Source organism: Toxorhynchites rutilus, chromosome 3, assembly GCF_029784135.1.
Source record: "Toxorhynchites rutilus septentrionalis strain SRP chromosome 3, ASM2978413v1, whole genome shotgun sequence".
NCBI classification, from domain to species: Eukaryota; Metazoa; Arthropoda; class Insecta; order Diptera; family Culicidae; genus Toxorhynchites; species Toxorhynchites rutilus.
In genome coordinates, this window is record NC_073746.1 from 252,774,420 (window position 1) to 252,798,719 (window position 24,300).

Here is a 24,300-nt window from a genome sequence, read left to right on the forward strand (position 1 = left end):
GAAATCGTTAATCCATGTATGCTGCACTGCAGCAAGCTATGAGTAAAACTGTCCCGTCACAAGTTTATTCATCGAAGCACATCTGCAGCGCAACATTACGAATCGTTCTGAGGTGTAACATATAAGCCATCTCGATTACCCGGGCCAGTACTTGAGCGACTTGGTGGGTTCGGGTCAATGCTGGACCTGGAAGTACGATGTCCACCAAAATCGAATCTTCGTCGCCTTGTTTATCCAAGAAATGTTCGTCATCTCCATCTTCCTCTATGCCGTCGCAGCCTTCATCGTCCTTATTCAGTACCAGAGCGATAATTCTCGGGTTTGAGTATTCATCAACGCAAAATTCTTCCTCGGGGTATTCCGTTGTTTCAACTGTGTCGATGTCCATCTGGGAATTGAACAATATACGCAAATGAACGTCGTCTTCGTGCAACAGTTGCAACTATCCAGCCAATTTTTTTTCCAAGATCGTTGAATCACTGTTTCGGAGACATCCATCATGCTTAATGCAGCCAAAAAGAAACGTCTTTAAGGTTGATTTTCTTAATCCGTTGTAATTTGTCTCAGTATCTTGTTTTGGTAACATAGTGTACCCGAGAAGAGCAAAAACTAAAATATTCGCGTCATGTAATTTTTTATTGATCCCTTAATATTTTTAAACACTAAAAGTTTGAAAAAAAGTTATAAAAACAACCGTTCGTTTTTGGCACGGTTCGATTTTGTCAACACAAAATATCCGGACGTCTTGCCAAATTGGAACGGGGTCTCCGTTCAGTCTAAGTACCAAGAACCCATTCATACACAATAACATAACACTTGTCAACTCTTGCCAATGTCTGCCCCTGGCTGCCGCGATTGCTCAAAACTTTAACTTTCGGCTTCCATAAGCAAATGCCCTTTCCCGAGGTAAGCTCTACCGGCACTACACATCCAATATGAATACCTTCAATTCGCCGGACACGCCAAAATGCAAAATGTTCTCTGCAAAGGTTGATTGTACTAACAAGTAGTCGGCAGTATGGTGTTTGTGTGTCTACCTTTCGCTAATTGCAGAGAAAGAAAACGCACAAGCAACACATTGTGGAATGATTTTGTACATGCCGGAAGAGAGCGTTCCATTTATGCACACTCGACATTTTCTGTGCTATGTTTGAAGTTTGATAATGTGAATGATTCATTATCGCCCAAGTTTTTGTTCCACTGTCTTTACATGCAATTATCACCACTAACCCTCTTACAGATCCGGAACAAGTTCGTTTCAAGCTTGAAAATTTCACGATGCAACAAATGCAAAATTTAACGATAGCTTCTTTGTTTCACTCCAAATTGATTGGTTATTGAAAGTGTTTGCTTTCATGGTTTCTTCATCAACTTTCGCTTTTCCACCCCGCTCAGCTGGTCCAACAGTAATCAAGCAATTATTGACGATCAATCTTCATAAACCAAATAGTATCGAAAAAAATATTTGTAACGCTTGTATGACTCAATTCATTAGAAGCCTCTCTCTCTCTCTTGGCCGCTGTCCATCACACGGTATGAATTTTACGCAATAAGTAAATTTTTCTTCTTTACATTTGCATATACCCGGAAATCGAAACGCCCAATTGCCGAACAAATGCAGCGAGAAAACGTAATTCATGGCATTCGATTGAGCTCGATTTCCAATTATTATCAGACCAGTAGGTCGCACACTCGCTGCGGTTTGGGTTGGAGATCAAATGGCGCGCGGGAAAAGTATACTTCCTCTCGCGCCGCTCGATTGATTTCGCTCCATAACATTGGAGCTGCCTATCAGCGCCACAACTGTCGCCAGCGGGAGGTGAGATATCCAATGTAACGATCGACAGCATTCCGTTCAATTTCGTTAATATGGTGAGTCTGGTGGAAATTTTCTGTGATCTGTGATATGCAGATGATAACGACGGAATGACGCAGCAACGTTTCCATAATTATACACATACGCAAGCAAGCAGCGATACATCGATTCGGGCTTTCCCCCAATTATTAGTTTACTACAGCCGAGGTGAAAGTCTTGTATCGTGATGATGATATTTTTTTTCAGCTAAAACATAATAATTGGGTAATTTAGATCATTCTCCGAAAAACAGGATTCGCTCTTGATCATACATTTGGTAGTTATGACTGGCTATTTATCTTCTTGACATTCGCCGTATATCAGGTTCATGGATGTAAAGGATGTCCCCTTTCTTAGAGCGGTTCGTAACCCCGTCACTCAAAAACGGGTGACAGATGTATTTCCTGGGGGCCCCGTCTTTTCTCGTTCAAATAGAACAATATGATGGCCCCTAAATATAAAATTGGGGTTTGTAGAAAAATCATGAAATCAAAAACATATATGACCATTAGGCACCCCTAAATCATGTCCGATTGAGCTGAAATTTTGCACACCTTATTTTTTTGGGCCAATAGACAAAATGTACGTAGTCGGTTCTTTAAATTCGATCATTTTTTTGTTCCATACCTTCATTGCCACTCAGGCTAAGTCCCAGAAGGTCAAAAATTTTGTTCTCGAGATGATACCAGACCTCGACGTTTCATGCATTTTAAGTCATTTGGCATCGAAAAAAGAAATTCGATTTTCCAAATTTCCTTCACTCCCCCGTTGAAAGATTTTCGAGGATCAAAAAAATTAAAATTTTGAGCGCTTTGAGGCACCCCTAATTCACGTCCGATTGAGCTGAAATTTTGCACAGGCCTTTTTTTGGGCCAATAAACAAAATGTACATGGTCGGTTTTTGAAATTTGACATGACCATTTTCGTTGCCACCCTAATGATCACGTTTTAGTGGTTATTATTGTTTCTCACTTGCCTCTCTGGCCATTTTATTGCTATAGACAGTGGAAGTTTGAGTCCCGCAAACAACTCAGCCGAATTGCGCTGGGCGACAAACGACAAACGAAGGTGGACATTACATTCTTTCTCTAGATCCTATATGGATTTCATGTTCCCAGAAAGGAAGGATACAAACATTTACATAATGAAAAATAAACGCCTAACTCTTCTCGCACTTCGCTTCTCATGGTCACTCACGGATATTCTTAGCATTTGTAAATTTTACTGATTCGCTCAAAAATTGCCTCAGGTTGCAGCGTTATGTGCCACCCTGCACGTATACCATACATTTCCGAATTTCTATACGATATACCTGTATATCAAGCATTTTTTTTTCATTTTCATATTGTGTTACTGAATATGTATTCCAGTTTAATATAGAAACTATCAGTACTCAGTTATGTTTTTCTAACGTCTGTGAGATTTGGACCACTCCAATGAATAGCAGCATTATTGACCCAAGAAATTACTTTGTAAGTGAAGAGTTGCACAACAATAGATCACACTAATAGTGACAGTGGCTTGAGTCTCTTACAGAAAATAATTAAAGAGCTTGAGCCAATCAAATGTTAGATCAGTTCAATGTAATTGTGGGGACATTAAATTGACGTTCATGATTATCTATCACACGTTCATCCATTCTGATAGTGATATAATTACCGTTAGAAGGTACAGTGATGGGCACAAAAAAATTCACCCCCATTTGAAATAAAAGTGTTTTTTCAAACTTCACGGTATTCAAGTCAATACTACGTAACAGTAGGTAATAAGTTGACCATTTTGCCATGTTCGTTTATTTGTTTTTTAGAGAAACAGAAAAAAACCTCTGAAAAAACCAATTTCGAAAAATATTTTTAATGCTGTATTGACTGTATTGACTGATAAAAAATCAATGTAAAGTTTCGAAGCAAAAAGGGCACCAGTTAAGCGTCGCGATGGCGAAGGTGCAGATCTACATACACTGAAATCGCTTTTCACGCGGTTTCTGGAATTTACGTGGTTTATTTTTATGCGGATTTCGAAATTTACGCAGTTTTTTTACGCAGCACATGTCAACCGAGTAAAAATTCAATTTGCTAATTGATGTGATTTTTCACGAAATAGGTTTGTATTGTATCACCGATTAGTGGCCGAAAAATATTTTTTTATTTTTTTATCTGTATTATAGTGACTTTCAACTCATTTGGCTGGTTTGTCACTTTTACAACCATTTTTGGAAGAATGTCGGGAGTGAGAATTGAACTCGTGACCTTTAGCGTGAGAGGCATGGATGTTACCATTACGCCAGATCAGCTCCTGGCCGAAAAATAAAAGGAAATACAGATATCATGATTGTAGCATGCAAAAAAAAAATAATTTTAAATTAAATTATTTTTTTTTATTTTGAGATTCAGTACTACTCTAGTTTGTATTCAAATCTCTTCTTACGTCTATTTGATCTTTTTAAGAATTTTTAGAGTGTTTTTCGTGGTACAAAAAAAATATTTATATTTTCAGGCATTTTGATTATTTGAAAAAAAAAAACTTTTAGATCCACTTTTACTCTAATTTTTATTAAAATGCGTTCGTATGTGTTATTTTTGTTGTGCTCTGTGAGAAAAAGTCCTTGTGGAAAGATCATTCGGATTAATGAGAAGAACAATTAAAAAATCCAAAAACTACGAATACAATATAATTATCGATTTCAAGAAAATAAAAATAATAATGCAGACGATGAAGAAAATTATTTTTGTATCTCGCAATGCTCTAAAAAATTCAGGAAAAAAATACGCCACATGTAGAAAAAAAGACACATGCGAACGCATTTAAATAAAAATTAGAGCAGAAGTGGGTCTCAAAGTTATATTTTTTTTCAAAATCTCGAAATACCAGAAAAAATATAAACAAATTTTGTACCGCGTATTTAATTTTTTTATTATTAGATTTTTTGGTGAAAAAAATATTTGAAGATATTTATCGATACACCTTAGCAAGATGTACTTTCAGTATTTTTTCTTATTTTTGTCTCAAAGCTATTGAGAATGGCGTGAAAAAAAAGCGAAAAGGTGCATTTTTCACCATAGATCCTATGCTGTACCATATAAGGACTCAAACATATGGTACTACTGTCAAAATGTTTGATTTAGTACCCTATACAATATTTTCCATACAGCTGGTGATTTGGTTTGGGGGCACTTTTTACTACCTTACCCAGTCAGACCCTTTGGAAATATAAAAAAAAAAAAATTTTGTACCGCGCAACACAGAAAATAATCTGAAAAAAATCACACATATCTCGAAAAGCCGTAGGAACACATTTAAATATGAATTAGAGCAGTACTGAATCTCTAAATAAAAAAAAATTCAATTTCAATTTTTTTTTAGTATTTCAATTTTTGATAATTTTTCTTGATACACCGTAGTAAGATGCACATTCAGTATTTTTTTTTAAATTTTTATCTCGAAGCTTTTGAGGATGGCGTGAAATAAACGGAAAAGTACGTTTTTCACTGTACATCCTATGTTAAACCACATAGGGGTTTTGAAGAACCGCCAGAATTTCTTATTTGATATCCTGTACAATATTTGCCATACAGCTAGTGATTTGGTTTGGGGGCACCATTACCCTGCCAGGCGTACGTTTTCCTACCATGGAGATTGTAAGAATGGTTGATTTCATGCTTTATCAAATAGATAACGGTAGTGGTGTAATAAATATGTTATCGCCTGGAGCTGCACTGTATGTAGTATGAGAAGGATGTCGCGATTCATACTAAGTGTGTTACTTGTATTGTTCTGAGTGTGTGTGTGTTTTGTTCTCGCGAGGACAAGAATGAACCATTAATCAACCATCTTCAGTTGCGTGTACAAAACAACGCAAACAACCGCTGTCGTTTTAGAAATATCGATGCATTTTAAAAACCTATTTTATATTTATTTGAAGCTGAAGGTAGCTTCTGTGAATTCAGTAGTATGTTTGGATTTTTATTGGTGTCATGATGCTGTTTTGAATTATAAAGGCTTTAAGCTTTCTCAATTAATTCGCTTCTAGCATTGAAAAAAAGCAATTTGAAAAACTCAACCAAACAACGATTAGAGAAAAACCATTTGGAAAACCTTGTTGCCGTCCGGTCGATAGCTGGATGACTGATCAATCGTTAATGACTTTATAGATTTTTTTTTCAATCGTTCATTCAATTTTCGAGATTTTAATAATTGTTTCCGAGTTGAGAGTTTTGTACTTCGGTAGAAAACTGAAGATGAAAGATTGTTTTGATGCTATTGCTCTCGCCTCCGCCGACACTACACCATAGTTTCGGTTAGGTTTTTCTGTTGCCGTTCGGCGTTTTCTGAGATGCTTCGTATTGCATGGGAGATGTAATTTCACTAACAGATACTAAAAAATTACTTGGATATTAAAGAAGATCAGTATTTCAATTTCAGTTCAGCGAACAATCAACAGTATATGTTAATGGTTTGAATTAATTTGATAATGACAAAGACAACTCTCACTCAGCGAAAGCATCCATTTATCGACCCTTGTCATCGCTATCGAATATTTATATCAAAGAGTTTTGTTATCAAATTTCTTTAATGTTTGTACTCGCTGGTAATAATTTCGTAGTTTTATGTTAACAATGCGCTTCGTTATTATTTTTTTGCATCCCGCGACATCATGCATAACAAGTGGTTGTGGTACCGCTGATCTATAACATTGCGAAAACAACCTAAGCTACGATCAGGCATCATTCTAGGAAGAACAAAGAAGCGGCTTAATAAATATTCCCCCGTTGTGTCAATTCTTCAGTTTACGATCTGCTATCATGCTGAACGGACATGCAAAGTTGCTAGCTTCAGAATATACACAAAGTAAACTACACAACACTGATCTTGCATCGACGTGCGGAAGTAAAGTAAAAGAGGACTGTGAATTCAAATATCTATTCAGACTTCGATTTTAACGGATTTTTTCGGTCCTGCCATTGAGCTGGTATAAGAGAATACCCTAAAATTTGCAAACTGTTTCGTAGCCACTATAGGTTTGAATCTACTATTTTTTTGGGTGTGCGTATGTGTATTTGTAAGTTTGTGTGTCGATGCAAATCTTTATATTTGATATGCTTCATGTGCCATAATTGACTATTGACTATTGACTAATATTCGGTGCGTCAGTGCGGTTTTTTTTTTTTTTTTTTTTATCTTCGCTTATTTTTCGTCGGCCTATTTCCGCCACTTTAGTGCCAATCACCGACATCAGGGAGGCGACTCCACCTGTTCCTACCTATCAGACTCAACAACTCATGAGCCGGGCCAACTTCTTTTACTTCCGCTCCGAAGGAAGACGTAACCAGAGATTTTTCGCCTCAGAAAATCCCAACGACGCCAGCTGGGATTGAACCCAGGCCGATCGGATTGTGAGGCTGTTACGCTAACCATACAACCACTGGCGCCGTCGTCAGTGCGGTTGTCTGAATGAAAATCCGATGTTCTGAACGGTCTTTGCTCCCCCAGTTTTGCCGTCTAGAACTACAAAATCGGTCATCAGTATAGATCTTATGTGATTTTAGTGTTTCGCAACACAAGAGAGCATTTGTAAATTTAGAATTTAATAATGAAAATTGATGACATTTCCGATCGATCATTCAAGTTTCACTAATTCCTGCATTATTTCTGGGTTGAAAGAGAACTCAAAGGGCAAAGTGTTGATTTGCTGCCGCCATCACACAGTTGATTCGGTTGGAATTTTTTGTTGGCTTTCTGCGAAAGATGCTGCATAGTATAATTTTTGGATTATTTCTTTGAGGATATTGTCTTTGGGAGCGATAGAGATGTAATTTTGCTAAGAGTTATTGGAAAACTACTTAGATATGCAATAAGTTCAGTGTTTCATTGCCGCTCTAGATAGCGAGCAATCAACAGTACATGTTAATGTTGAGGCCTATGACCCTTTCGCTGAAACCCCTTTCAATTAATTTGTTATCATGCACATTTTCTCACTATTATTGATTTCTCAGATTTCTCTGTTTTCCTCCAACATTTTCCTATTTTTCTCCAGTTAACATTCTAATTTGGGAGGAGTTAACACAACGTAATGATGACAGCTCAAATCCGACAATCAATCGTCTTGCTGATAACCGAAAGATAATCACACACGTTGTTCAAATTTTTTTCACTACTTGCATAAAGCTCTACTACTCTATTGCATAGAATATTTAATTGATACAAAGAAGTTGATTTTCATTCACATTTTTTTATTTCAAAATTTTAATTCTTTCTGAAAACTTATCATTATTCTCGTCTTACGCATACGAAACATGAGGCGCAATGCCGTCGATGCGAATTGTTGGTGAAGTGCGTTCATGATTGCGGCCGGTTCACGAAAGATTACCACCTATTCAATCGGAACAAACATAGCCGCAAAGTTGTTCATCCGCAGTTCCAATATGGTGCGGTTTTTATCAGCCGTAGAATGTACTAAGTCAATACAGACGCCGCTTTGGTAGAAATCATCTTCGCAATCGATACAGCGCCCTGCTGCTCTGCATTGTTATGTTTCCATCGCGTGATACACACCCGCACCATCACTAAGGCGAGGTTGTAACCTTCGTCGGTGTTCATATTACGGCCAACTTCAGGAGGTCAATGGAATGTCAATTCAATGAGGTTGCGTGCAATTGATGGTGTTAATGTTTTTGTTTTGTTATTTGTGTTGTTGATACGATGTCAGAATCATCACACTCAGAAGCGCCATTGTGACTAAAAGTTGTCTCCATTGTTCTGCGTAACCCCTATTTCTACTGGGATCTTGAGGAAGCAGAAAACTGCCGCGTTGTTTATCAGTTTCCTCATTATCATTGTTTTTTTTTCTCCATGAATGTACTATCGTGATCATACAATCATTATCTGTGAACCCATTTCTCGCGATTCCATAAGTTTTGTTTTTCCCCGCCCGCCCATTATCACTCAACGCTTCATCGAACAGTACAAAGCTACTTGAGTCATCCACAAACTGAAACTATACATAAATAAATGTATTGACTGGTGAGGATGATTTGCGGGATATATCGGAGCTACATTCCATATCAAAAACATCCCTCTCTCGCTTGATCAGCTAACCGGATTGGCAACATCTCCGGCCGATGTGTGTGGTTTATGGATTTGAGAAGAAAAAAAACTATCCTCTCTATCTAAACAGGTATTACATTACATTGGAAGTGAACTTTCTTGTACTTGGGAATGTAAACGATTGCACCATCGCTACGTGGGCAGCACGCGTTCGCTAATTGTACAAGATCACAACCTTAAACACGTTCTAGTCTAGCGAAGCGCTGGTTTGAAAACGTACAAATAATACAAGTGAAACAGTTTGGAAAGCTACACATTGTTAATTATTTTGATGTATGAACCTGCTGCCTTGTTATATATTTTAATTGAGGATTTTCATGTTCGAAATCTGGCCATGAATTGATTCAATACTACACGTGTGCGTGTGCTTTCTTTTGGCATGAATGATGAACATTATTCTATGAAATGAAAAAATATTGAATGAAAAATGAATGGGACAAAAATTATATAACAAAAAAGGTAACATTTTATGTTCAATCTATCTATATATACAGCCATTCCATGCTAAACCGATATAGTGGTTCTCAGATTTTCGTGAAAATTGGTAGTTTTGTTCCTTATCGCAAAACATTACACCCGTATTTTTTTCATTAGGGTGACCATTTCCATTTTAAGGTTGTCCGAAAAATCAACTTTTCCTCTTTTTTCCAAAAATGACTTTTTTCAAAAATTCATAACTTTTGAACTACTAACCCGATTTAGATGATCGACATATCAAATTAAAGCAATCATCTGGTCTTTTTTGAAAAAATACTATGCCTGCAGAAGATTGGAATTCTGCTCTCGTTATTATTGATTGTATTCGTTTTTTATTGTTTTCATAATCTCGGGACCAAAGGCGCTATAGTTTTTTATATTTTTTTCTGGAAAGCTGAGGATTTTCACACAACATATCTCGAAACCAGGGAGAAATTTTTTTTTCGTTTTTGAGGTATGATTTTTCAAAGTTAGCCGATGGTCCAAAAAATAATTTTCTCCCATTTTTTTCACTACAAAAATTCATAACTGTTGATCTACTGGACCGATTCAGATGATCGACATATCAAATTAAAGCCAATGAGCTAGTGTCAAAAAATGCTGCCATACAAATGAAACACAAATTTCTGCATTATTCGAGAATTAATCAAGCAAACGAAACCAAATTTGGCGTGCAAAAATTTCTGCATTACTCGATAATTAATCAAGCATATAAAACCATAAGGCATGTGGAGGTTTTAGGGTTGTTTCAGGGGGGGGGGGTCTGCTGTACTGCCATACAAATGAAAGATAAATTTCTGCATAACTCGAAAACTAATCCAGCTAATAAAGCCGAATTTGCCATGGGAAAGTTTTAGGAGTCACGAAACGTTTCTATGGTGAATAGACACTCCTCCACTCTCTCTGAGGGAGGGGGGCTGCCATACAAATGAAGCATACATTTCTGCATAACTCGAGAACTAATCAAGCAAATGGAACCAAATTTGGCAAATGGAGGTTTTCGATAAACCTTTCTTCGGTAGTTCGACACTTCTCCCTCCTCTCTAAAGAGGGGCTCCCATACAAATACAAACTTCTGCATAACTAGAGAACTAAGCAAGCAAATGGAGCCAAATTCGGGATTTGAGGGTTTTTGGGTACGAGAAATGTTTCTATGATGGTTCCTCCTCTGGAAAGGAGAGGGGGTCCCATAAAAATAATGCACCAATTCAACCAAACATGACAATTGTAGATTTTCGGAAAACTCTGAAGGAAAATGGGAAAATTCGAAAAATTCAATTCGCATATGTTCTACAATTACATATTGACAAGCGTTGTTGGTCCATTTAATGTTTGGGCTAACGAAATTGATCTTTGTTCGAAGGTGGAAATGGATTTTAATGAGATAAAACGCACTCCTATATCGTCTTCTATCTATATAAATAAAAACGGATGTTGATAAACTGGAGGAAGGAATTTTCCGATTTAGGGCTGTCTTCATTCTATCATATTTTCTGTATCAAACATTTATTCCAGATAACGGAGAAATATGTTATTTGCAAGTCTGAAAATAATCTGATATTATAATGTCGAGTTTTGGTAGAAGTACTGAAATTTTCTAGTAAAAATAATTTCAAATTCTGAAATAAAAACATTATATGCGACTAGCCCGCGTTGCGACGCGAACGACTAAATTAAAATATAAATGAAACATGATCTATATCCATACATATAACAATAATTAATCCATATCGAATCATTTTTTTACTTCTCTTTGTTTGTATTCATTCCCAAAAAAAAGGTTGAAGAATAGCGACAATTTAATGTATAATTTTCACCCAAGTCCTGATGGATACACTATATTCTTTCATCTATTCCTGTGCGTTTAAGGTTATATACAACTCTCAATACGAGAAGCAAGAATCTTTCAAAGTTAATCCACAAACTTGTAGCGATTGTTCCTGTGCCTAGTTAATAGTATTTGCAAAAACAAAGCAAGACGTACCAAGAAACTATGAACGTGTCAATCCAATAGCATATCTGTTGGAATCCATTTTCGAGATAACCCGTAACATAATTGTTTAACCCTTTATATGACCGTGGTAACTATACTGCCACCCACAAGAACCTTTTTTTTCGTTGCACTTGAAATATTATTTCAATATTTTACCTACCAAAATTTTCTAAAGGTATCTGGCCATACTCCATTCGTTTGGGCTGTTAAAAATGTACGATATTAATTTGGGAGTCATTTGTAATAAAACCACGATTTTAGACCGCCGGCAGAAAATTCTGTTTAAGTTCGTTGAAAATGCAACAAGTTTGATAAGTTTTTCACTGTAAGTGTACTATTTAAGATTTACTGTGTAAGATCATGCAGTTTTTCCAATAAACGAATGGTGTATTTGATGAAAATTTCAGATTTTCAATTTTTTCTTTGTAAGTCTATATAAAAAATTACGATGCACTAGAAATATTGTTTCAATTTTTGCACAACCAAAGGCGCAAAAAAGTGAACTTACAAGGCATTGGCAAACAGTGTTCTTGGGGATAACGGGTAGTGGCGAGTATACTGCCACCAATTTTTCAACTGTTTCAAAAGTTTATTTCTTATCAATGTAAATATGTGTTCTTCCTTATGTAAGGATTATGTTCTCTGAAGTTGAAGTCGCTTCGTTGCCTAGTTTCAACGGCCTCATAAAGGGTTAAAGCAATTCTATAGATTGTCGCTGATCAGTGTATACTATAATTAACGCTTTAAATAATATAATATAATTGAATTGAATGGGCTTCTGGGACCTCAGGCAGTTGCCAACGAAAAGAAGCTAGAAAAAGGGTTATTTTAAAACCGGGAATGGAATAGTCCCCACAATAAAACCTGAACTAATCCTAGTCGCAGAGCCTTGTGATCCAACTAATGGACATACAGTATGTAAAATAAGTTTATCCAGCCCTGGTCAATTTTTTTCCCTTAAATTAATCCGCCAATTTAATGCAATAAACTTAATCAACATGATATTGATTTTTCTATCGTTGAAAATAAATTCAGACCATAGTCATGTTACCTATTCAAGAAAAATCGGTCAATTCGTAAAATCATATAATTGAAAAAAAAAACAGGAAAAAATAAAGCATGAAAAATATATTCACTTTATTCCGGATATCCACTTGATATTTTGTGTGACCACCTTTGGCGTGAATGACAGCTTGACATCGCCATGGTATTGATGCAACAAGTGGTTAGCTGTAGAGAAATTCCACGCCAAATCGACCAAACACAGCAAATTTTGATCCGACCCTCTCCGATTTATTTTTTTTTGAAACTTGGTACTTATCATGGAAGCTATCCAAAATCAATATTTTCGTTATCATATGACCAATTGAAATTACGACTGATTTATTAAAAGTGCGTATTCAAAATCATTGATCTTCCTTCAAAAAAATTATAACTAAAAATCCAGATTCAAACATGATGTTTGACAAAGTTGTTGGAAAATATATGAACATATATTAATGGTAAAATTAAATTTTAAATACATTGTTGAAAAATCTTACTCGAAAATTGAATTTAGTACTGAAAACTTTTATATTTTATAAAACACGCTACTTTTGATATTTCGATATTTCGTATATTTTTATAGAAAAACTACAAAAATATGCAAAACATATCGAAATTAGGGAGTTTTGAGATATAAAAGTTTTCAATATTAAATTCAATTTTTGAGTAAGATTTTTCAACAGTATATTTGAAATGTTATTTTTCCTTAATGATTCATATATTTTCCAACAACTTTGTGAAACATCTGATTTTTGAGTTGCGATTGAAAAAAAAACAGTCGAAATTTCAATTGATCATATGATAATGAAAATTGAGATTTTAGGTAGTTTTCATCATACGTACTAAATTTTAAAAAAAATCGGAGAGGGTCGGATCAGTGGTCGATTGTTTCGGCGTGGAATTGCTCTGTAGTTTCTGGTGCGATTTTTTCTACTAAGATGCAATTACTTGCCGTAGTTAACGAAGGCTTGTCGGATGATTTTCGGGAACCCTAAATATACCACAAATGATCAATGCACAATGGTTCAGAAGATGCATTTAAGTGGAAATTAGCATTTAGAGCTCGACAGTTATTCTCTAGACAAAAACTGTCTTCGGCAAAGTTGTTACATATGATAGAGCGCTCATTTTTATGTTATCAAACATAGGGTGACCAAAACTGTCGATGAAATAAAAAGTATAACTTTCTTATCTTTATAGATAGAGGTAAACATAGTTCAACAATGTTGTAGTCCCAGTTATTTGAGACATCTTTGTAAAACAAAGTTTTTTTTTCTATCTCTTGAAATAACCAATACAGGGAAACTTCGATATAACGTACCCTCGTTATAACGTACCCTCGATATAACGTACATTTTACCTAGATATAACGTACACATTTGCAAAGTGTAAAGGAAAAATTTTTTCAATATTTTTTTCTGATAGAACAATGAATTACCTGTATTGTGATGCTAAAACAAGTTTTGTACCTACAATTAATCCCGAAATACAGCTGGTTTTGAGATTCCGGATTCTAAATGAATCGAGCTTTAATCAACAGTACGAAGGAAAACATCATGAGAAAGGCTGGCTTCGTCTTCTGATTGAAGTTATTCATTAACTTTACTAAAACAGCAACACAATAATGTATTATAGACTACGTTTGTGAGTACTTTATTATGCTTCGATATAACGTACAATTCGATACAACGTACAATTTTGAAAGTGAAATGTACGTTATATCAAAGTTTACCTGTATAGCGCCTTTTTTTCCAAGATGCGTTGGGGTCATCATGAAAAAAGCGGTTTTTATACTCCAGCTTTTATATTTCAAATTCCACATACAAACTGTCTTCGAAAGACTTTTAGAGCTTACTAATACAAACGTTTTGCGATGCAGTACATGTCAATATCTCAGCTTCACTCAAAGTTATTGATATTTCTTTCCAAAAAATACTTTCTCTTCAATTACTTGTCATTTTTTCTGGGGCAAACATAAACAAAGTTTATTGGCTGCATTTGAAAGAGCATAGTTCACTCTACCTGATGTGTGATTTAGAAAACTATGTTATTTTTCGTGTTTGAGTAAATCAAAATTGAAATCATGAGTTTTTGGATAAAAAACCATCAATAACTTTGAGTAGGATTAAGATATTAATAAGTTCTGCATCGCAAAATGTTGGTCTTGATAGGCTCTAAAAGTCGTATGAAGACACTTTTGATGTAGAATTTGAAATATAAAAGTTAGAGCAAAGAATTCGCTTTTTCATGGTCACCCTTATGCAACTTAGGAAAAAAGCGCTAAATCGATTATATTAAAAGATAGAAAAAAGCTTTGTTCTACAAAGTTATTTAAAATAATTGGGGCTACAATATTGTCGAACTATGCTTACCTCTATCTATAAAGATAAGAAAGTTATATTTTTTATCGACAATTTTGGTCACCCTATTTTTGATAACATAAAAATGAGCGCTCTATCATATGTAACAACTTTGTCGAAGACTTCGAGGTACACTTTGGATCTCCATTTTGCTGAGAGCCATGATTTTTGAAGTGCCACTCTACCCTAAAACCTTGATTATGAAGTAAATTTCGTACTGTTCGAGGTGTGACATGGATGGATAATTCTCTATTTGTTTTGAAATTTCCGAGGCTGATAAACAATGTTCGGAAATCTGTCAATATTGAATGAACCGCAATTTGTCATGCTACTAACCATTCATATAACCTATATAACCTAACATGCATGGATGATTCAAATACTTAACCGAATGACAGTATCCACTTTTGTTGCACCAAATGAATATACGAAGCGAGAACAAAGCCTTTTGATTGTATATCCGAGCTGTACCTAACATCGCACACCATTCTCGAAGTGCAGAGTGATAAAAGAGACATGAACAATTACGTCACCATTTGCGGAGAACGGTGAATTTAGATGATCGACATATCAAATTGAAGCTAATGAGCCTTTAATTAAAAAACATTGGACTTGCAGAAAAAGTGGATTTAATTTTTGTAATTATTGATTGTATTCGTTTTTTATTGTTCCCATGGCTTTGGACTAGAGGGCGCCATATTTTTTATATTAGGCTGTCAAAAAAGTCCTGCGGTATTTCCGCGAGGTGTCGTTGTAAGCGCGTAGTTCTAATTGTATTCATTGTATCGAGTCATACTATAGCTTGTTGGAAAGGTATTTTTGCGCGCTATAATAGTGTCACAAATATGGAGCAAAATAAAGAGAAAATCCGACATTTTTTACAGTACTACTATGACAAAGGCAAAAATGCATCTCAAGCTGCCAATAAAATTTGTGCAGTTTATGGACCCGATACAGTTTCCATTTCCACCGCACAACGATGGTTTAAACGTTTTCGTTCTGGTGTAGAGGTCGTCGAAGATGCGCCACGCTCCGGAAGGCCTGTCGTCGAAAATTGCGACAAAATCGCTGAATTAGCCGAGAAAAACCGGCATAGTAGCAGCCGTAGCATCGGCCAAGAGCTGGGGATAAGTCATCAAACCGTTATGACCCATTTGAAGAAGCTTGGATTCACAAAGAAGCTCGATGTATGGGTGCCACACACGTTGACGCAAAAAAAACATCTTTGACCGTATCGACGCATGTGAATCGCAACAAAATCGACCCGTTTCTGAAGCGGATGGTGACTGGCGATGAAAAGTGGGTCACTTACGACAACGTGAAGCGCAAACGGTTGTGGTCGAAGCCCGCTGAAGCGGCTCAGACGGTGGCCAAGCCCTCATTAACGGCCAGGAAGGTTCTGCTGTGTGTTTGGTGGGATTGTCAAGGAATAATCTATTATGAGCTGCTTCCCTATGGCCAAACGCTCAATTCGGACCTGTACTGCCAACAACTGGACCGCTTGAAGGTAGCACTCATGAAGAAGAGGCCATCTTTGATAAACAGAGGCCGCATTGTCTTCCATCAGGAGAAACGCCAGGCCACACACTTTTTTGGTGACGCGCCAGAAGCTCCGGGAGCTCGGATGGGAGGTTCTTTTGCATCCGCCGTATAGTCCGGACCTTGCACCAAGTGACTACCACTTGTTTTTGTCCATGGCGAACGAGCTAGGTAGTCAGAAGTTAGCCACAAAAGAGGCCTGTGAAAATTGGCTATCCGAGTTTTTTGCCAATAAGGAAGCGAGCTTCTATAACAGGGGTATTATGAAGTTGGCATCTCGTTGGGAACAAGTCATCGAACAAAACGGCGCATATTTGACTTAAAACAGATGATTGTAACTAATTTTATGAACAAATGAAAATTCAAAAAAAAAATACCGCAGGACTCTTTTGACAGCCTAATATTTTTTCTTGAAAGCTGATGATTTTTTACATAACATGTCTCGATATTAGAGAGGGTTTTTTTTTGTTTTTGAGATGTGATTTTTCAAAGTTAACCGATGGTCCGAAAAATCATTTTTCCCCCTTACAATGTTATGTTTTCGAAAGCTGATATAACTTATCACAAGATGCTCTTCAAGGGGTTCCTTTTGTGGGTTTGACCCTGGGAAAATATACCACCCCAACCAAAACCAAACCTCAATATGTGAAGCGTTATGTGCTTCTTACTACGTTTTTGTGTGTATGAGAAAACTCTTATGACTACTCTAGATGACTAGGTCCAGATTATTTCAAACATATACCTTCTATCTCAATAGCAATTCAAACAAATTTGGACATAAAAAAACGTATAAATTTATCCCATTTAGGATTATATGTGCAGGTGTTCATTTTACCACAATTTTATCATTCAAACCACACACTAAAAATAAGCTCGATTTTAAACTTGATCAACGTGGCTGATCAAATATATCCAACACAAAACACGACAAGCAAATATTCAGTTATTTGATGCCTAAATTTTTTTTTTCAGTTTGTTCTTCGATCCTGTCGGTACATGGTTAGCTTACCTTAAATATTTCAGTCGATTTTTTCCATGTTGTTTTTTCACTGTTGATAATCGAAGAGTGGCAAACCAAATAGTGATTGTTCAAATTTCAAATCGAATTTTACCTGTCAAAAAGTGTCAAATGTTTGACCTCCAGACAAATAGTGTACGGCCACCTTTAGAATGCAGTTATGAATCAAATACAAGCGTTAGCCAGGAGTTGTATGTGGATAATCACAGATAAGCGATAGGTAAAGCAGTTATATGCAAAGGAGCATGAACATTCATAGCTTTCTTTTTCTTTCACACATTAGATTGAAATTTAAGGTAAATTTGGGATAGAATAAAATTATATAAAATCCCAAAATTATATAATAATCTGAATAAAGTGAGTAGTCTTTGAAATTGTGTCGTTACAAATACTTCCGAAAACCCTCTCGAATCGACTGACGAGAATTCTTCAGATACAAGTCTTCCGACGTTCGCAGCAATAGTTGTATAATTTGCCCTCGGAGTTCTTGAAGATGTTGTACTCGTTGATCCTACCGCTTAGTTTATATTCGATAGATTGATTAGTTGTTCGATCCGTACGGAATTAGTGCGAAGGCAGTAAGTTCAATTTATGGAAAGCATTAAATCTGATTAGATTCCATTCGTTAGGATGTTGATGAACGGTCCCGATGTGAATTGGTCATTTTTACGCGAGCTAAAACTGGATTTTCAAAATGTGGAAAGATAGATCTTGGATTTATGTAGCTGCGGACATGGTGCATTCAACGATGGTATTTGCTGTTGGTGTGTTGTTAGTTGTCAGGTATCTACTACATCTTCAAAGATGTACCAGTGCGACACGCCTTACTCACATCGTATTCGGGAGCACTGTACATCCATTGAGGTGTTGCGCCCACAGATGGTTGGAAAACATGGAATCAAAACTCAAAGAGCAGTGGAGAACACTCCTTCCATAAGAAAGTTTGTTGAGTGTTCAGAACGGTGAAAGTATTGAAAGGATTGCTATCGGTGGTTGAGTTTACGAATCTTTTTAACAACATAACGTCAAAATTGAAAGAGGCTTTCCGAAGAATGTGTTCATAAATGCGTGAGGAATCTGTTGCGGCTAAGCGTCAAGTTTATGATGTTGGGTTTCACGCTGGAACAATTTCGAACAAGCTAATTTAACGAGCTCATTCTCTTTATCTAGAAGACAAGGAACGCCGTAAGAAAGAAGCTCTTTCGTCAAACGAAACGGAATTGATAAAACGGCAATTAACTTTGAACTGTATTAATAAATCATGTTTCTTATCTTTTAAGGCAGTCTCTCGTAAGACACAAAAATCACAAACAATCCAATAAATAAATCGTGTCTAGGATGTCGACAAATATTCATAAATTTTCTCGTTCTAGCCCAGGGGTTCTCAAAGTGGTCGATATCGACCCCTTGAGGTCAATATCGGTTTCCCAGGGGTCGATGAGATCTAAAGATCAATCCCTATTAATCAACACAAGTTCATATTTGAAACTTTAAAGATACTGCATAAGTTGTGTTACGTTAACCAATTTGTTATAAGAATGACTAATATAATAGTAGAGAGTATTGTTTTTGTAATTTGTATTAATAATTATTAATTACACCTGATATTTACTGAATTTTACATTTATTCCTTGATTAGAAGATTACGTCGAGTGGCTATAGGGGTCGATGGTATCACTTCGACCTGTAAAAGGGGTCTCTGGCCAAAATAGTTTGAGAATCCCTGTTCTAGCCAATTAAATGTTCAGAATCATCGTAGATAATTTCCAGTTGCTGATAAACTACAGAACTAGTAGAAAATATTGATTAGTAATCTACTATTATTTTCTAGTAAATCTATTATTTTCCAGAGAAATAAGAATTTTTTCTTCGTCATTTGGGTCAACACCCTGCATTTTGAAACAAAATAATACCAACTTTGATCGCCAAACCATCCAAATAAGGAAATAACTCAATTATCCCTGTTTTCAAACAAAACAAAAACAGAGAATGTGCAAATTAAGAGCAGGGGTAGATAGACCTTTTTGTACATGTTGTAATCTGCATGTTCGTATTCGTGTTCATGTTCGAAGAATATTGAGTAATTGTTACTGAAAATGTTGCAGAGATGATGGAATTGAATGGCCATTCAGATAGATCGGAAGGGATCCCAGATATTCCATGGATGGGTATTTTCAGGAACGGTTCACAATTCCATCCAACCCACATCGCAATAATTTAGTTATAGTTTTTTTTTAGAAAGAATAGACAATATTCCTTCTGACTGCTCAACAAATAAATCTATCTCGAGATTAATTGTTTTTCAGTAGCCTTACAATGTTCTACTAGGTTCTAGGTTGACTAGGTCAGTTCCAATACGTTGTAATACGCTGGTCGATCGTCTTGCTTTCATCCGTGCTAAGCTTTCCTTTCAAATCCCTATATGCATCTCTTTGTGGTTAACCTTCTCATAGTACTTCTTTTTTTTCCAATGGCATTAACATTCCTAGAGGAACTTGATTTGCCTTGAATATATTCTGAGTAGTAAGCTAATAAATATGGATTTACCACAGTGCAAGTCGAATAAATTTCGAAGCCGTGGGCTAACCACTCGGTCACTTTTTCGCCAACCAATCGGGTTGTTTATTTGGAAACATCCGATCAATCTCCATACGCGATGAGTTTGAGATGTAAATTCAGTTATTTTTGAAAAAACTTTCCGAACAAATCCGTAACATCTCCGATGATGATTAGTCAATTGTTGAAAATTATCTGTTATTATCGTTTGCAGAAAACTTTCGATCCATAAAATTGTTTTTTTTCTTTTCATTTCCGCTCCACGAACTTTTCACTAGTTTAGTATAAATTTTACAACAAAAAAATAAAAATTATAACCGGTCCCATAGAAAATGTAATTTTTCCGCGATGTGTTAAAACAAAATAAATCACCAAACAGATGATATGTTCTAAACTTCCGTCAAATTCTATTTTTCAAGCAACGACGATCTGTTTGTTTCGCACCTAAAAATAATTTCAATGTCAAGTGTTATTTTCTCACACTTTCTTTTTCTCCTTCTCCCTATAGGCGTTCAAAAGATCATGGTCCCAGGCACGTCGGTCAAGTCGAGTAAAGAGGCCCTCCGTCTGACACGTATCTACCCGGGAATCATCTACTCGACAGCGGGAATACATCCGCACGATTCGAAATCAATCATAGAGGAGCCCAGCACATGGCTGGACTTTGAAGTAATTGCCACAGCGCCGGAATGCGTCGCAATTGGACCGTGCGGGCTGGACTATCAGCGGGACTTTAGCGAGCCGTGCACCCAGAAGGACATATTCGAGCGACAGCTCAAGCTGGCCTGTGATTTGCAGAAACCCATCCTCATTCACGAGCGATCTGCGCAGGAAGATGTGTTGGAAATACTTGCGAAGTAAGTTCAGGGTGGTGATTCATATCTGTTATTTTTTTTTCTGTTATCACTATCCAACACAGTGGCAGATGTGTCGCACTACCTTTGCCTGTGAAAGGAGAGTTGACTAATCGGCAACAAATATGATTTAAATCAACATGTAATCTGACAATAATCATTAATCATCAAAAACATAACGTAAAATGAGGATTGTAAATATTGAATGATACAATTACGTCTGTTATTCTAGATTTCAACCCACCCCGCAAATCATCATAAGAGGCTTTATGGGCACAACAGAGGAAGCCCTCAAATACCTGCAACATGACTACTACATATCTTTAACTGGATATCTTTGCAAGGTATCAAATCGTGAATTACAAATTACAAAAAAACTGTTGACAGCAAACTACGTTCCAGGACAAATCCGACACGGGGGTGAGAAAATTGCTCGAGGATGGCCGCCTTCCGCTCGAGCGACTTCTGGTGGAAACTGATTCACCGTTCATGTACCCGAACACACGTGCCTCCAAGCTGCCACAGCACGTGAAAACCGGCCTGACGGAGCGATCGCTACTGTATCTCCACCGCTACTGTACCTTCCAGCGGAACGAACCCTGCAGTTTGCCCGCCATCGTGGAAATGATAGCCGCCTTCATGAACAAGAAACCGGAGGACGTCGGCCTAGCGACCGCATTCAACGCACTCAAGCTGTTTGGCTTATCCCAATGATAAACAAAAAAAAAAAAGAAACGACATAATCAAAACGAAAACGACATTTTACTTTGCTGCTAATTTCATGTTATTACCCAAAAACGATTTCACGCCTTGTTCGACGAATGATACTATTGTTATCAAAGCTATTTTTGAAATGTTTTTATATTCCCAGCTCTCGATTGTTAATTTAGCCCTATTTAACTCTTGCCTGTGACAGTTATCGAGAGCCACCTTATATTATTGTTACTTTAGTTATTGAAATTCGATGGCTGCTTGCTCAAAGAGCTATTCTTTGATTACGTTAACGTATCATGATACGTTACAATATTCGTTGTACATTTTAGCATATCGACCGTAGTTTTAGTTGTAGGCATGAACAAACGAATTGTGTTAAATGAATTTATGTTCTATGTGAAGCGAAAGACTGAAGTTACTCAAAATCCAACAGCAAAGCATGGTGAATGCAACACACCACGCGAGAGGGACAAACTAAACCAGAAAACGTGTCTAATCTCGCAACAATTAGATAAGGATCAAAGTTTACTACGTAGTCATTTGTTCTTCGCGAAACAGCCCTCTATCAGGGAACAATCTCCATAGGTAAGAAAATACATTCCTTGCGAACGGCTGTTTCACGAAAAGCGAACGGATTACCCAAGGTAGGGCGCTGCCGGAAGGCCTTTTAGAAGCTTCTAAATGAGAGAAAAGAAAAGCAATCGACTGCAATGTCGGCTACTGAGTGCTCTTATTTGCTAGTATTTAGGGATAGCATAATCCTAAGGAAACTGTTGCAAGTAATTGTTGTTTACTCAGTTATACACATTTGAGTTAAAGGTGGATATGTATAGGGAGAAAAGTGCCATAATGTATCTTACTGTAACGGGAAGATTTGAATTTAAAATGTGACACTGTATTCATCATGTAAATTATTGAGATTGAATAAAAGTATATTTTTATATAAAAGCAAACACCCGTTCATTCACTGTTCATTTCATAGAAGCGGTCATAGTAGACGTATTTGAAATCTTTGACAGCAAATTGTGTGGAACACCTGTATCTTTCGACGGTGAAAATTTCACGTTGATCCGTTTTGTTTTGAAAAAAGTTGTGCATGATGGAAACCGAGAGAAGGAATTCGATTTTGAACACCCACATTAAAAATCCAAACATCGCAAAATAGCTGAAAGCGACAAAATCGACCGTCTATGATGTGCTGAAACGTTTTCGTAAACAAACAACGCGTGGCGTCGTAGTGGAACTTACGATCGGAAGCTGGTCTGTATCCTTGGATGTTTGGACCTAGCCACACCGAATGCATCAATGGCACTCACCGAGTCGGAGATGTCGGAATTGTGGTTGTCTTGACGATGCCGGCCACTTCGACCGAGAAGACCTGGCAGATGTTCGCGAGTTTCTGACTATTATTACCATCGTTTACTCCAAATCCAACTCCTGACGGTCCTTTTGAGTCGCCCGAATATCTGATTTCATGAAGACGGTTATGTTTCTGCTATGATGGTCTTGAAGGTGTGACGCTAACCACTCGGCCACGAGAGCACATCCTCTAACGCCTCAATATTGCCAATATAGCGGAAACGAATCACGCCCCGCTGGAGACGTAGTGACTTGTTATAGATCGTTACCAAAGTTTTTTGGGAGCTTGTCTCCAGCCAAACACGTCATCCGAGGCCATAGGTGAGGCGGGTGCTGATAATAGCTTTGGCCACCTCTAATCGGATATTTCTGTTGTTGTTCCGGTGCAGTTTGGAAATAGATTTCAACAGGTACAACAACCTTCTTAGTTTCCTCGAAATGACGGAGGAAACTAAGTTCGTGGTCAGCCAACACTCCAAAGATCTTTAGCGTTTTTCGGTGACGGATGTACTTTTTGTATAGCTTGAACCCGGAGTTCATGGGAGTTTCAATCGGGCGGTCGTCGAGTGCGGACGTGTGTTTTTATTGTTCCGCGTATTTCGTTTGCGAGTGCTTGTCCTTTCACAGTGTTAAGCAGGCGACAGCGCATCGAGAAAGATGTGCGCATTTTTACTGAGTGGTTGATCATATTTTGAATGTGCGAAAAATAGTTCACTGTCCTAGTGATTTCGAAACTATTGTATTCAATTAATTTCATTGATTATATTTTTAAGATGGCACGGTGAAGTGAATTTTTAGGGAAGCCATTTTGATATTGTGTTTGTGGTAGTGAAAACTCGTAGTTTTTGTTGCTCTCTCAATTGTCGCGTGCTCGGTTTTGCGTTATAGTGCTCTCCCTTCAACACGTGCATATATTAGCATGACGAACAGTTTGTTTGCCTTCGTCTAATACATCGAGTGCGAGGTTGTCGTAGTGAGTGTATCACAACCGAAAGCCATCGAACATGGATGGACTGAGCATGCAGTGGCGTCAGCTAAGTTTTTTTTCCATACACACATACAGCTTAATTTACTTTGCAGTCTCAATTGTAGACCATCTAAAGAGTTAGTCTCGCTTCTCACTCCATAGCAAACAGCACGATTGCAATTGTTCTCGTGTACTTGTCTCTCATTATTATTTTGCTTCTTTCTTTTCTGGAGACAGTTGCAGTAATGGAGTGTGAAAGATGTCAAAACCTGAGACAGGTGTTAATCGATCTTCCTGAATTCATGGATTTGTGAGTTCGTGGAATGATGGATTCGTGGGTTCGTGAATTCATGAGTTCATTGATTCATGTACACATTGATTCATGAATTTATAGAGTCATAAATTCAGGAATTTTTAGATCCAAAGGTTCATAAATTCCTAAATATCAAAATCCATAGAT

General features: G+C 37.0%; 2 protein-coding genes across 2 annotated transcripts in view; one reads left to right on the forward strand and one right to left on the reverse strand.

Moving 5' to 3' along the window:
* The window catches only part of LOC129774918 (3'-5' ssDNA/RNA exonuclease TatD), a 31,337-nt gene extending 8,870 nt beyond the window's left edge, over positions 1–22,467 (forward strand). Inside the window, exons 2-4 of the mRNA XM_055778996.1 lie at positions 20,455–20,803; positions 21,033–21,144; positions 21,203–22,467. Of these exons, the coding sequence (XP_055634971.1) occupies positions 20,455–20,803; positions 21,033–21,144; positions 21,203–21,514 (773 nt within the window). The 3' untranslated portion in view covers positions 21,515–22,467. The remainder of the gene's footprint in view (positions 1–20,454; positions 20,804–21,032; positions 21,145–21,202) is intronic.
* The window catches only part of LOC129774920 (zinc finger SWIM domain-containing protein 7-like), a 73,003-nt gene that overhangs the window by 15,721 nt on the left and 32,982 nt on the right, over positions 1–24,300 (reverse strand). The window lies entirely within an intron of this gene.